Source organism: Lutra lutra, chromosome 16 (assembly GCF_902655055.1).
Source record: "Lutra lutra chromosome 16, mLutLut1.2, whole genome shotgun sequence".
In the NCBI taxonomy this organism is placed as follows: domain Eukaryota; kingdom Metazoa; phylum Chordata; class Mammalia; order Carnivora; family Mustelidae; genus Lutra; species Lutra lutra.
In genome coordinates, this window is record NC_062293.1 from 55,715,061 (window position 1) to 55,730,161 (window position 15,101).

Genomic DNA, 15,101 nt, shown 5'->3' on the forward strand with positions numbered 1-15,101 from the left:
TAGTGTGGCCCCCCTCTCTTTACCTTTTTAGAAAAATATTTTATTTATTTATTTGACAGAGAGAGAGTGTGTGTGTCCAAAGTGGGGAGGGGCAGAGAGAGAGGGAGAAGCAGGAAGTCCAACATGGGGCTTGACCCCAGGACCCTGAGATCATGACCTGAACTGAAATCAGACGCTTAACTGACTGAGCCACCGAGGCCCCCCTCTCCTTTGTTTCTAATGGGGAAGGAGTCCTGTCCGCTAATTTAGATGCTGAACTCGGATGTGTCAAGAGACTCTGAGTAAAGGACCAAACAAAGAGAAAACTAAAGATGTCAGAAAGGTGAAGTTCTCCATTGGAAAAAAAAAAAAAAAAAGAAGAAGAAGAAGTAAAATAGAGGTGGAGGGTGAAGATGGAGATGAGATGAAGAAGCTAAGCAGGCTGGGTATTGGGGAGAATGTGGAAGGCTAAAATCTGAGGGTGGGAGCAAGAAAAAAGTTTCAGAGAGAATGAATTCTGGAAGTACTTTCTGGAATGACTTCAAATGCTTGGAAAGGAATCCTACTAGTGTTCCCATACGAGGTAGGGAGCCGCACTATTTATAAAAGGTTGTGTGTATCTGTACTCAGTGGCTAACGAAGCCTGGCATGCTGGGTTACCTGGTATCCTAGGATAGCGCAGACTCACCCTTCTGAGGTTTGAGCCTCTTCTACGATTGTCCCACCAGTCATTAAAGCTATCTGAGGACATTTCTAGTGACTGGAAACTTATCCACTTCTCAAGGAAGTCCATTCCACCTTTTAATAGCTTTCAGAAATCTCTCTCCTCCACTGAGCCAAAAGCTGTCTCCTGGTAACTGCCACTGACCAGTCCAGGTTCTAATCCTTAAGCCTTTACAGAGTGAGTTCCTTTGTAGTTTATAGAAGGTTGATCATGCACTATGAAAGTGTCATGTCACCTGATATGTCTCAGTCAGAATTCTTAGTATGCTGCCATTTGTGTACTCCTCATCCGAAGCCACCTCCCTATTCTTCCATCTTGCTCCTGCCCTGCAATGGAGGGCAAGGGTAGAGTCTTCTCATTCTAGTTGCTACAATGCTAGCTGATTCCTATAACCAGTTACTCACAGGGTTTGGTTCAGCTTGAATCAACTGGGCAGCACTGGTTAATAGCATGGTGGCAACAGAGTCAAGGATTCAGGGTGGCAACCACAGTAGACTTCTCCACTTTTAATGGCCACCCTAATGATAAGGCCCAAAGAAAGCATTCCAGAAGAAACCCTTAAAAAATTTATTTAAGTAATCTCTACACCCGACAAGGGGCTCAAACCCATGACCCCAAGATCAAGAGTCGCATGCTCTCCTGTGGGAAAGAGAAACCAAAAGTAACAAATACTAGAAAGGAACAGAGACAATCTACAGGAATAGCAACTTTATAGGTAATAAAATGGCACTAAATTCATATCTTTCAATAACTACTCTGAGTGTAAGTGGCCTAAATTCTCTAATCAAAAGACACAGGGTATCAGAATGGATAAAAAAAAAATTAAGACCCATCGATATGTTGCTTACAAGAGGCTCCTTTTAGACTCAAAGACTCCTCTAGATCGAAAGTAAGGGGGTGGAGAATCACTTATCATGCTGATGGACATCAAAAGAAAGCTGGAGGAACCCCACTTATATCAGACAAACTAGATTTAAGCCAAAGACTGTAATAAGAGATGAAGAAGGACATGATGTCATAATAAAGGGTTCCATCCAATAAGAATATCTAACGATTGTAAATATCTATGTCCCTAACTTGGGAGCAGCCAAATATAAAGTCAATGAGTAACAAACTTAAAGAAACTTATAGATGATAATACAATAACAGTAGGGCATTTAACACCCTCCTCACAGCAATGGACAGATCATCTATACAGAATTTCAACATGGAAACAAGGGCTTTGAATGACACATTGGACCATAGAGACTTCACAGATAAATTCAGAGCATTTCATCCTAAAGCAGCAGACCACACATTCTTTTCGAGTGCACATGGAACATTCCCAGAATAGATCATGCACTGGGTCACAAATCAAGACTCAATGATACAAAAAGATTGAGGTCATACCATGCATATTTTCAGACCACAACACAATGAAATGTGAAGTCAACCCCAAGGAAAAATTTGGAAGGACCACAAAAACATGGAGGTTAAAGAGCATCCTACTAAAGAATGAATGGGTCAACCAGGAAATTAAAGAAGAATTTAAAAAATACATGGGAGCAAATGAAAACGAAAACATGACAGTCCAAAATATCTGAGATCCAGCAAAGGTTGTCCTAAGAAGGAAGTGTTCTGCAATACAGGCCTTTCCCAAGAAGGAAGAAAGTCTCAAATATACAACCTATCTTACACCTAAGGAGCTGGAAAAAGAACAGCAGATAAAGCTTAAGCCCAGCAGGAGAAGGGAAATAATGAGATTAGAGAAGAAATCAATGATATAGAAATCAAACAGAACAGTAGAGCAGATCAACAGAACTAGGAACAGGTTCTTGAAAGAATTACAAAATTGGGGCGCCTGGGTGGCTCAGTGGGTTAAAGCTTCTGCCTTCGGCTCAGGTCATGGTCCCAGGGTCCTGGGATCGAGCCCCGCATCGGGCTCTCTGCTCAGCGGGGAGCCTGCTTCCTCCTCTCTCTCTGCCTGCCTCTCTGCCTCCTTGTGATTTCTGTCTATCAAAAAAAAAAAAAGAATTAATAAAATTGAAAAACCCCTAGCCAGACTTATGAAAAAGAAAAGAGAAAGGACCCAAATAAATAAAATCCTGAATGAAAGAGGAGAGATCACACCAACACTGCAAAAATATAAACAATTAGAAGAGAATATTATGAGCAATTATATGCCAACAAATTAGGCAATCTGGAAGAAATAGATAAATTCCTAGAAACATATAAACTACCAAAACTGAAACAGGAAGAAATAGAAAAATCTAAACAGACCCATAACCAGCAAAGAAATTGAATCAGTCATCGAAAATCTCCCAACAAACAGGAGACCAGGGCCAGATGGCTTTCTAGGGGAATTCTATCAAACATTTAAAGAAGATTTAATACTTATTCTTCTGAAACTGTTCCAAAAAATTAAATGGAAGGAAAACTTCCAAACTCATTCTATGAGGTCAGTATTACCTTGACTCTAAAACCAGACAAATACCTCACTGAAAAGGAGAATTACAGAGACCAATATCCCTAATGAACAGGGATGCCAAAATTCTCAACAAGATATTAATCAATCAGATCCAACAGTACACTTAAAGGATTATTCACCACGACCAAGTGGGATTTATTCCTGGGCTGCAAGGGTGGTTCAACATCCGCAAATCAATCAATGTGATACAACACATTAACAAAAGAAAGAACAAGAACCATATGATCCTCTCAATAGATGCAGAAAAAGCATTTGACAAAATAGAGCCTCCTTTCTTGATCAAAACCCTCAACAACGTAGGGGTGGAGGAAACATACCTCAACATCGTAAACGTCATATTAAAAAGACCCACAGTGAATACCCTTCTCAATGGGAAAAACTGAGAGTTTTCCCCTAAGATCAGGAACATGACAGAGATGTCCACTCTCACCACTGCTGTACAACATAGTACTAGAGGTCCCAGCACCAGCAATAAGCCAGACAACAAAAAGAAATAAAAAATTATAAAATAAAAAATAAAATCCTGATAGGCAAATAACTAGTTGAATTTTCATTCTTTGGAGACAATATGATACCCTATGCAGAAAACCTGAAAGACTCCACCAAAAAATTGCTAGAACTGATAAAGGAATTCTGCAAAGTTGCAGGATATAAAATCAAAGCACAGAAGTCTGCTGCATTTCTGTACACCAACAAAGAAGCATCAGAGAGAGAAATCAAGGAATTGATCCCCTTTACAATTGCACCCAAAAGCATAAGACAGCTAGGAATAAACCTAACCAAAGTAGTAAAAGATCTGTGCTCTGAAAACTACAGAACACTTATGAAAGAAATTGAGGAAGACACAAAGAGATAGAAAAACATTCCATGCTCGTGAATTGGAAGAACAAACATTGTTAAAATGTCCGTACTACCTGAACCAATCTACACACTCAAAGCAATCCCTATCAAAATAACACCAGCATTTTTCACAGAGCTGGAACAAACAATTCTAAAATTTCTATGAAACCAGAAAAGACCCAAAGAGCCAAAGGAATGTTGAAAAAGAAAACCAAAGCTGGTGGCATCACAATTCTGGGCTTCAAGCTCTATTACAAAGCTGTAGTCATCAAGACAGTATCATATTGGCACAAAAACAGATCCAGGGGACAGAGTAGAGAATACAGAAATGGACCCTCAATTGTATGGTCAACTAATCTTCAGCAAAGCAAGAAAGAATCTGATGGAAAAAAGTCTCTCTTGAACAAACGGTGTTGGGAAAATTGGGTAGCCACATGCAGAGGAATGAAACTGGACCACTGTCTTACACCATACATAAAAATAAACGCAAATGGACGAAAGACCTAAACGTGGGACAGGAATTCGTTAAAATCCTAGAGGAGAACCTAGTAACCTCCTTGACCTCAACCGCAGCAACTTCTTACTAGACATGTCTCCAAAAGCAAGGGAAACAAAAGCAAAAATGAACTATTGGGACTTCATCCAGATAAAAACTTCTGCACAGCAAAGGCAACAATCAACAAAACTAAAAAGCAACCTATAGAACAGGAGAAGATATTTGCAAATGTCTTATCAGATGAAGGGCTGGTATCCAAAATCTGTAAAGAATTCATCAAACACAACACCCAAAAAGCAAAAAAAAAAAAAAAAAAAAAAAAATCCAGTCAAGAAATGGGCAGAAGACATGAACAGATATTTCTCCAAAGAAGACATCCAGATGGCCAACAGACACATTAAAAAGTGCTCCATATCACTTGGCATCAGGGAAATAGAAATCAAAACCACAATGAGATACCACTTCACACCAGTCAGAATGGCCAAAATTAACAAGTCAGGAAACAACAGATGTTGGCTAGGATGTGGAGAACGGGGAACCCTCTTACATAGCTGGTAGGAAGGCAAGCTGGTGCAGCCACTCTGGAAAACAGTGTGGAGGTTTCTCAAAAGTTGATAACAGAGCTACCCTATGACCCAGCAATTGTGTATTTAACCCAAAGATACAAATGTAGTGACCTGAAGGGGCACGTGTACCCGAATGTTTATAGCAGCAATGTCCACAATAGCCAAACTATGGAAAGAGCCCTGATGTCCATGGACAAATGAAGGGATAAGAAGATATGTGCGTACGCATGTGTACGCGCGCGCACACACACACACACACACACTGGAATATTACTCAGCCGTCAAAAAACGAAATCTTACCACTTGCAACGACATGGACAGAACTAGCGGGTATTATGCTAAGCAAAGTAAGTCAGTCAGAGAAAGACAATACAATATGATTTCACTCATATGCAGCATTTAAGAAACAAAACAAATGAACATAGGTGAAGGGAAGGAAGACTAAAGTAAGATGAAAACAGAGAGACAAACCGTAGAAGACTCTTAACTATAGGAAACAAACTGAAGGCTGCTGGAGGGGAGGGGGTGTGAAGATGGGTAACTGGGTGATGGGCATGAAGGAGGGCACTTGACGTAATGAGCACTGGGTGTCATATGCAACTGATGAATCACTAAATTCTACCCCTAAAACCTACCCCTAAAACAAATAATACACTATGTAAACTAACTTGAAATTAAATAATATTAAAGTGGGGAAAAAAAGAAAAAAAGAGCTGCAAACTCTTCTGACTAAGCCAGCCAGGCACTTCCGGAATAACTCTTTTGAAATACATTTTTATGTTGCTGTGTTTCTAGAAAAGCATTCATAATCAACCTGAGAAGCCCAGTTTTGTCCAGTCCTTTGCCCTAACTAGTTTACCCACAGTACGACTGGATTGACAGGAACAATTGCTCTCTGCAAGGAACAAAACAGTGGAAAGAGGATCCTTTCCCTCCTCTGCTAGGGTGGGGGGTGGGGGAGGATAGAGACTGGAGCACAACAGCACCCCCCTACCTACCCTACCACCACCGTCCTACTGCACAAACCTTAAAGGCATGCTCCAAACCGGGGGCATCATCAAAGGCTTGACTGAAGATAGTTCCCAGTCTTCGGTCAAGATCTTCTACTCTCTGGTTAAATTCACACACGTCATTTTCAAATTCCTGAAGAGATGTCACATGGGACAGAAGGACAAACATGATCTCCTCAAGTCCACTCCCACTATGATCTTTACTACAACCTCTGTCCTTGAGTTGGTTATTCCAAGGATTTGTTGTAACTTTCTTTTTCTTTCTTTTCTTTTTTTTTTTTAAAGATTTTATTTATTTATTTATTTGACAGGCAGAGATCACAAGCAGGCAGAGAGGCAGGCAGAGAGAGAGGGGGAAGCAGACTCCCCGCTGAGCAGAGAGCCCGATGCGGGGCTCGATCCCAAGGCCCTAGGATCATGACCTGAGCCAAAGGCAGAGGCTTTAACCCACTGAGCCACCCAGGCGCCCTTGTTGTAACTTTCTAAACTTCACCTTGGCATTGCCTACTTTTTGCCCATGCAGATAATTACCCTGTTATTGCAGTTTTGTTTTCCTAGACCCTAGGCAAAAGGGTAAAGTGAGTCAGATGGGAGGTTGGCACTGTGTCACTGTCTCTCGGGGCTCCTCTCCTACCTCCTGAAGCCCCAAGGCCAGCTCAAGCCGCCCCAAAGTCCACCCTGGCAGCACAGCCCCAGCAACAAGGTTAGCCTATCATTACCACCTACGCTCCTTCCGCCCCCGACTCAAAATCCTATTTTTTTTTTTAGTGTAAACAAACTAATCTGGCCACTAGAAGAAAAGCAAGCTAATTAAATGAATACCCACGATTTCTTCTAAGTACACTTTAATTGGTTAGGGACAGCAGCTAGCCATTGTTCCTCCCTTTGCCAAATTTAGCAAGTAAAGTTACAAGACACCCAGTTCAATTTAAATTTCAGATCAACAGTGAATATATACATATATTTTGAGGGTAAGCACGTCTCAATTATTGTATTTTATTGGGCAGCCCCAAGTGTGTTCTCTTCTCAGAAGGTACCAATTTCCTGAGAAACTTGGTTAACTCAAAGCTCTGATCTGTGCAATCATTACCTATGATTATAGCTTTCACAACACTGATGCATATTCTTACAAAAAGACAAAGAGAAATAGAAAAGCATAACAGTTTTCTCCCTCTCAAACCCAACCACACTAACACTGTAGTGTGTTTCCCTGTGCATGTAGGATGTGGTGCGTTTATTTTATCATTTGGTAGGAAACACACGGTATATATCCTATTTTGTTACCTGCCCCCCACTTTTTTTTTCCCCATACTTCAGATTCGTGGAATTTTTAGAAAGGGATATTTTCTGGGTTTGGCCAACTAATCCCCCACTGTTGGAAGGTGCTCACAGCAGATTTCTGCTAAATTTCTTTCTCTTCTTCCCCTCCTGTACTCTTGGAATTCCTTTTCCCATAACTCACCACTCCCTTCCCAGCATTCCATTCCCTGTTTCTGTACTGGCCCTTCTGCAGCTTTTTTCCCTGCTGCAGGCTTGGACCCACAAGTCTCAGATGTCCCCGGGCTACAGGTGACAGGTGGGCTCCTGTGTCCTTGATCCTGCCTACTGCAACGCTGGCCCTCTCTTCCTCTAGAGGACTCCCCCTGGAACCAGGGCCAAAGGAAATACACAGGGAAAATGCGTGTAAACACCCAGACCTTCCCTCCTGGAGGCATCTGAAAAAGAGAAGAAAGCTTGCAAGTTAGCCTTTCCAAGCCTCACCGTGCTCTGGGGGTCCAAGCAGTCATAGGAGGACTCTGAGAAGACCCCGTACATCTCTTGAAATCCGTCGTACATTTGCTGGACCTGGCGACTCAGGGCATTCCCTCTTATGCCACTAAATTCAAGCTTTCCCAGTTGGTGGAAATCCAGGGCTGTCTTCAGGAGATCCTGCAGGGACAATGCACAAAATAGTTAAAATGGGAATAACAGGGGTGCCTGGGTGGCTCAGGTGGTTAAGCATCTGCCTTTGGCTCAGGTCATGATCTTGGGGTCCTGGCATCCAGCCCCTCATCGGGCTCCCTGCTCAGCGGGGAGTCTGCTTCTCCCTCTCCCTTTACCCCTCCCCCTGCTTGCACTGTTCTTCTCTCTCAAATAAATAAATAAAATGGTTAAAAATAAAATAAAATACTAACAATAGTAGCAGCAGCAGATAATACTCACAGTAGTGCTGGGAAGGGCTAGAAATCACCGGGGGGGTGGGGGGGGTGGTTGCTTAGGAAAATATGAAGGTGATTAGTATTGGGACATTATTATTAGATTGGGTTGGTAGAAACAACTCTTGGTGAAACTCACCAACAAGGCAAAGAGAAAGTACACATAAATAAAATTTGCATAAACCAAAAAAAAATCAAATTTATGCTTCAGACTCTTTCTGTGTTCTTGAATAAATAATAAAACTTAACATTATTTGCATGATTGGTAGCTTTCCTTCTGATTTAAAAAAAAATCCATTTCAATGGAGTGTGTTGTCTAGTTCTAGAAGGACAGCAATCTTAGGGGATATTGACGGAAAGCGGATCCTCCAAACAGTCCCGAGGACAAGCCAAGGGGGAGACACCACCACTCCCAGCACCCACTCCTGCCAGGAAATGTCAAGTGCAGGGTGTTCTTGCAAATGTCTGCAGCCACGGCACCCCGTGTGGCCAGGTGGGTGGCGGGGGCAATCACGTGACATCTCTGTGTTGGGTTTCTTCATCTGTAACAGGGTAGCAATAATGGGAATGAAATAAGTCAGTGCTGGCTTAGAATTTAGGCCAGTGCCTGGTACGCACTTAATACACGATATGTATTACTGTCACTGTGGTAGTTGATATGGCCATGTCCCAGCCGTGCTCAGAATTAAGGGACAGGTGGACAGCTCAGAGCCTCGGGCAGGAACCCCTCCCAAGCCCCCAGAAGCTGCTTCATCTGACAGGAGCCTCCAGAACACGCTAACATGACAGACTGCATTTATCTCTCATGAATTCTGGTCTGAAATCACAGAACCTACAAACCAAGACTCTCCCCTTACAACTTCCAGTGTAGGTGCACGAGTCTTTGACAAGAGAGACAATGATGGCCTTTGGGTGGTTTTGGGGTCTTCTACCCTGAAGGAGATTGAAGGGCAAGTACATGAAACACTGTGTTGTGTCACAGGGGAGAAAACCCAGAGGGTCCTGGTTCCACTCCGGGAACTCCCTGCTGCCAATGGCCACTGCTGCAGGTTGACCAGTCAGCCCAGTGAAAGCCTGCCCAGACTCCTTTCTCTCGCTGGGACACCAAGACCAGCAACAGAGACAGGGGCAGCGGGAAGTGCTAAGATGGGCTGGTTTGCCCTGCGTTACCAGGAGGGCACCCTGAAGCCTGGAGCTGCCCATCGAACAACCCTTGTCTTTGGCTATGCTCAGGCGTGTTCATCAGCAAGCGGCTTGAGTCAGGGAGGAGAGAAGCAGAGAGAACCAGCCATGGAGAAGGAAGACCTACACCTGGACCAGGGGCTCTTGCTTGCCTCTGATGGTGGGAAATGGGGCAGACTTTATGTAAAAACATGGTTCAGGGATGCCTGGGTGGCTCAGTTGTTAAGCTTCTGCCTTTGGCTCAGGTCATGATCCCAGAGTCCTGGGATCGAGCCCCGCTTCACCCTCCCTGCTCAGCGGGAAGCCTGCTTCTCCCTCTCCCACTCCCCCTGCTTGTGTTCCCTCTCTCGCTGTGTCTCTCTCTGTCAAATAAATAAATAAACTCCTTAACAAAAGTAAAAAAATAAGAATAAAAACACGGTTCAACTTTACATAAAGGGAGGAAAACAGAAATGAATTTGATTTAAATGAAATTGACTTAAGTAGTAAATCAAATCATTCAAAAAGTGCTTAGTTGTAATCAGTGTGATAGGAGAAAGGTGTTTGTGCTATGGGATATCACCTGGGTACTTATCTTTCCTAATTCCGTGGAATTTCAATTTCAGTTTTTAGGAAAATACTCTCTAACCACGTTAAAGGGCAGATGCATCCCGACAGGTTTGATGACATCAGAAAACTAGATGGTATTTTGATGCACTATTTTAGTCTCAAGCCTACTTGAAGCATGGTCTCGGGTCCCAGAAATACCACAGTATCTTTAGCCCCTGGGAGTCCTAGACACCGAAGAAACATTTGTTGAATAGAAAACTGTATGATCTGTAAACTCGCACTTAGCTTCAACAGCTCCAGGAAATGGTGACAGGTCGGCAGAGAACCTAAAAACCAGGGACTCCAGAGCAATTGGAGCAAATAAGCAAATAAGCAAATAAGAAGCAAATAGAGAAGAGAAGCACATTAAGTAGCATGGTGAGACTGCCATTAAGTGTCTGAAGGGCCTTGGTCAAGTGGAAGGCAGACCCCAGTGTGGTCCTACTCAGAGGGCTGAAATAAGGCAAATGAGGGAAGAGGACAAAAAAGTGGATTTGGCCTCAACTGGCAGGTTGCACTTGTAACACATCCTGCACTTGACCCTGCTGACCTACCCAAAATGGCAATTTCACGTGGTTCCACTTAATAAAACAACTGTCTCGTGCCTAGAAATGCCGGACTATATATAGAATGGAGCGGTAAGAGAGGTAGTGAGCTCTCCATCACGGCATGGCATTTAGAAGAAGTCTGACATCAGAGACGTCGTAGAGAAGGTTCCTGAATCAGGCGGAAAGTGGTCTCCCAACTGTGGAAACAGACATTGTGGGATGGTGACTACGACTTTGATTCTTAACATATCTGAACTCCAGTTCTTTCCGTCGTTTATTTAGACGTCCTCGCAAAACAGATAAAAGGTAATTCAAGCCAATATGAGGCTTAACTGATGCTTAAAAATATCCTAGGACCAAGGGCTCAAAGGCCCTGGGTCCCCCTCAACCCTGGTCTGCCATTTCCCAGCTACGCAGCTTCAAGCAAGACACCCAACATCCCTAAATGAACCTCACCTTCCCGTGGTTCGCTACCCCCTGACACGCCAGTGGGGCTTCTGCGTGACATGGCAAGTGCCTTGGTGTGACTTCCATATGCGGTGGCCACTGTCATGCATTACCATCACGCTGATGTCACTAGCTCAGGATGGTGGGTAAGAGAGGTCCAAGGGCTGATAGCTCCCGGCCGGATCCCCCAAAGAGCATGGGGTCCCAGGCGGCAGACCAGCTGCTTGGGTCCTCTGCAATGACTGAGCAACCTTTAACAGCGGCAATAGGGGGCAGGGCTCCACTTGTGCTGTGGCTCGTGAGGCGTGGACTTGAAAGCGGGAATGATGACCAAATCCCACAAACACAAGCCTGGTCTTGAAGGAGAGGTCACGCCACCCGTCTTAAAAGAAATGTCTCCAGAATTCATTAAGGGAGAGCACAAAGCAGGCATTCATGGATGAAAATCTTGAAAGGTCGTTGGGTGAAAGACTGTTTTCTTTACCTTTCGACAGAGGCCGACCTTATGTAGCTAATGGTCTCCTACGTGGCCGCATGCTCGGGCCGGCTGAAAGGGAAGCCTCCCCAATTAGGTTGGGGAGAAGGAGGCAGTGGAGCGGCTGCAGATGGTGGAAGGAGCCGAGGAACGCGCAGTGCACATTAGGTCAGCTGATTACCTCTCCCTCTGCTAATCACCTCGCATAAAGCCTCAGCAGGAAATCATTTTGTCTCCAAGTGAATCACAGCTTTACAGCAATTTGATCATGAAAGAAAGGAGGGTTCTCTCCAAGCTGCTTTGGACATTGTGGGTAGGGAAGAGGCTGTAGGCAGAAACAGTAGGGGAGAGGGGAGGAGGGGGAAGGAGAGGGAGGGTCTGCCACCTCCGGGCAATGAGGGCACAAAAACGAGCGGAGCCCCATGTGGGGTGTGTGTGCATGTGCATGTGTGTGCACTAGAGCCCCGGACAGGAAGGCAGGGTGACGGAGGGAAATCAAGAGGCAGCCGAGCCCCTCTTTTCCCCTTTAAATTTTGACTGTTGGAATTGCGAAGATTTTATATATTTTTGGTATTTCCTTAGGAAGTCATAAAGTCAAAGAAAGAAGGCCCTTTCACGGAAGGGGGGTGGTTTATAATTTGACCCAAAAGATTTATTTTAAAAAAAGAGTTAGGGATCAGGCAGTAGATACTGGGTACAAAGAGGCAGAATCGAGAGTATGAGGGCAAATGAAAGGCACAAAATCAGTTTGGAACCCTCTCAACGCAGGGAGAGAAGCAGGGCAAGAGGGACCGGGGCCTTCGGAGCTCTTTGGGAGATTCACAACTTTGCTGGAGAGGTAATAAATGCCAGCCAAACCTCCCTGCCCCATGTGACCACGGGCACGTGACCTTACCAGTCATACTTAGTAAGGGCACTGGTACCCAGCCCGGGCTGGGTGTCGGCTGCCCGCCAGAGCAGGAGGTAGGCTCCTAAAACATGTTGGTTCTTGATTTTCTTGTGCTTCCTTTCCCTCCCCCAGGGTTGGCTCTAGCAGAGATCAGCTGTATCCCCGTTGGGAGGAGGAGGAGGGGGAGAAGGGGGAGGACGCTGGTAACCTGAGAACACAATCCCTCTGCTAGCTCAGACCTGCCCACTCTGCACAGCAATTTACAGCCCCCACAATCCCCTCCTCGCCCAGCCCCCAACTTTTGTTTCAGCAGGTGCCCAGAGGGAAGAGGCCATCTGCACAATAAAACTTTCTTCTGCCAAAGAGCAGGGAGAAAAGCAATACAAATCAGAGGGGAAGAAATCCAAGGGAACGAGGGAGATGAAAAACCAGGCTTTTTACAACATAACCCGGGCCGTGGGCATGCAGAAGGGTAAAGTTATGGATGTCATCTTGTTAGCGTGGTTTCTTGTATTTGTTAATTCTTGCCATCCACATCTCGGTGGCCACGTATTAGAAGGGCAAGATGAAGAAGGTGAGGTTCATGCTAATTCTCGCTGGAGAGAAGCAGATTAATCCCATTTCAAACAGGCATTGATCACAGAGATACACAGAATGTTAACTACAGGGCCACATGAAACACGCTCCCAGAACATCAACAGCCTTGTGTCCTCTGCACTGAGCCGAGCAGGGAAGCGATGGGGGAGCAAGAGGGCAAGGGGATGAGTCAGAGTGAACGTTAGGGAGAGGAAACTTGGAAGAGGGGAGGAAATGCTAACACAGGGGGAGGAGGCAGCCACAGGGGAAGGAAGATCACAGAAAGACAGGGTGAACAGAAAGGTAAGGAAAACAAAACAGGAAGAACTAACAGAAGGGAAGGGGGGAGGGAGGGAGGAAGGAAGGGAGACAAAAGGGAAAGGGAGGGGGGACAGGTGGGAAAGAAAGGAAGAGGAAAGAAGGGATGGCATCTGACCTCAGAACGGAGAGGCAAGCCAGAGCGAAGGACAGCAGACTCAAGGGGTCAGGGGCAGGGGGACGAAGCAGGAAGACACAATGGGACAACATTGAAACCATCCTCTAATTAAACTGGGGCAACTGCTTTTCATGCCTATGTGCCCTTGATTCAGAAAGAAAGAGCAGCCTGGAGCACTCCTATGAGGGTAATGACTCCAGCGAGCTCCTGTTTACTGAAGACACCCAGCACACAAGATGCCCTAATGTTAGCATACCATCTATAGGCAAAGTCACATCATTAGCATGTGTGCCCAGGGCTAGAGGCGGGGCGTGCTCTCCTTCCTTTGGAGGGAGAGCTAGGGTGGCTGCAGGGCTGGAAAGCTGGGGTGGGGCGGCGCTGGCTGGTATCCCACCCAGGTGGCCATGCTGGGCAGGTTGGAGCCCAAGTGTCCGTCCAAACAGATGGGAAGGGGTTGATCGCAAAAGGGAGACAGAGGAGCAGGAGGCACTTAGGATAAAGGAGATGTCCATTATTTGTACTCTCCACCATCCAGTGAAGGATTTAAGGTGTGCTTCATGTAAGATCTAGCTTTTGGCTTTCTCCCTTAGACACTCTCTCCATCTCTAGGCCCTCCCCCCATCTTTCCCTGGAGAAATCCTTCTCCAGTTTCAACATGTGTTTCCTCTAGAGTTCCCCACTTTCTCAGAGCCCCTCTGAATTAGGGGGCCCTCCTGTTCCCGGTTAACACACCCATTTCACGTTTATCACGACGTTTAATACCTTCCCCCCACCCTCAAACTGACATTCCCTGATTCTGTGACTGTCCTTCCTTGAATCTCCTCCACTCGTCTGCCCGCCTCCTCCTGCTCTTGCTTCCTGCTGAGTCCAGCCAGGAGCCTGACCGTGAACGAGAACACCCACCTGCACCATGAGCAGCCGCCCCAGGAAGCTGTCTAATCGCTCGAAGACCAAAGAAGACTGGAAATCCCACTCCCGGACCTCCTGGTTCTCTTTGAAGTAAGTGTGGAGATGCTCCCTTCTGTCCTGAAAGCCCTGCTTGAAGCAGCTCAGTGTGTCCAAGGCCACGTGCAGCTTCCTCTGACTTTCCTCCACCTCACTTCTCAGGAGGCCCTCTGGGCGGAGGTAATTAGAGGCCTGGAACGCAAACAGATCGGGGGTGCTGAGCATACACGGGCGCAGGGCACCCTACAATTTTTGCCCACTTCCCCCAACTCTGAGCGGAATAATTGGCACAGCGGTACTTTCCAGAAGCATCCTCTAGGAGACCCTCTGGCCCTGTCCTCAGTTCAGCAGGTGGACTGGGACATGGGCTCGAGCCAGACTGTCTGGGATTGGCTCAGAGATGGGTAGGTGCCTGAGCAGAGGAACCACCATGAACTTCGGTTGGGCCAGCTGGGGCTGGGGGACGTGTTCTTCCCCGGGTGTTCTCTCGTGACTAATATAGTCAAGTAATTCAAAAGCAAGAATTCTTTGAGAACGTGTTTCCAAGAGCCTTGAACCTGGAAAGCTAGGAAGCTGAATCAGGACAGTCACCTTCACCACCACCGGGCAGGGCAGAAATGACCACGTCCTGGTGACATCATCTGAGCCTTCCTGTTGGCCGGGACTGAAGCCACCCTGGCCTCAGGATTTTGAGGTACATGAACCGATAAATTATCTTTTTGTTGATGCTGGTTTGGA

The 15,101-nt window shown here is 45.6% G+C and overlaps 1 protein-coding gene across 1 annotated transcript in view; it reads right to left on the reverse strand.

The window, feature by feature from the left end:
* The window catches only part of DNAH9 (dynein axonemal heavy chain 9), a 342,755-nt gene that overhangs the window by 309,646 nt on the left and 18,008 nt on the right, over positions 1-15,101 (reverse strand). The window contains 3 exon segments of the mRNA XM_047707126.1: positions 6,099-6,215; positions 7,844-8,011; positions 14,322-14,555. Coding sequence (XP_047563082.1) covers positions 6,099-6,215; positions 7,844-8,011; positions 14,322-14,555 — 519 coding nt within the window.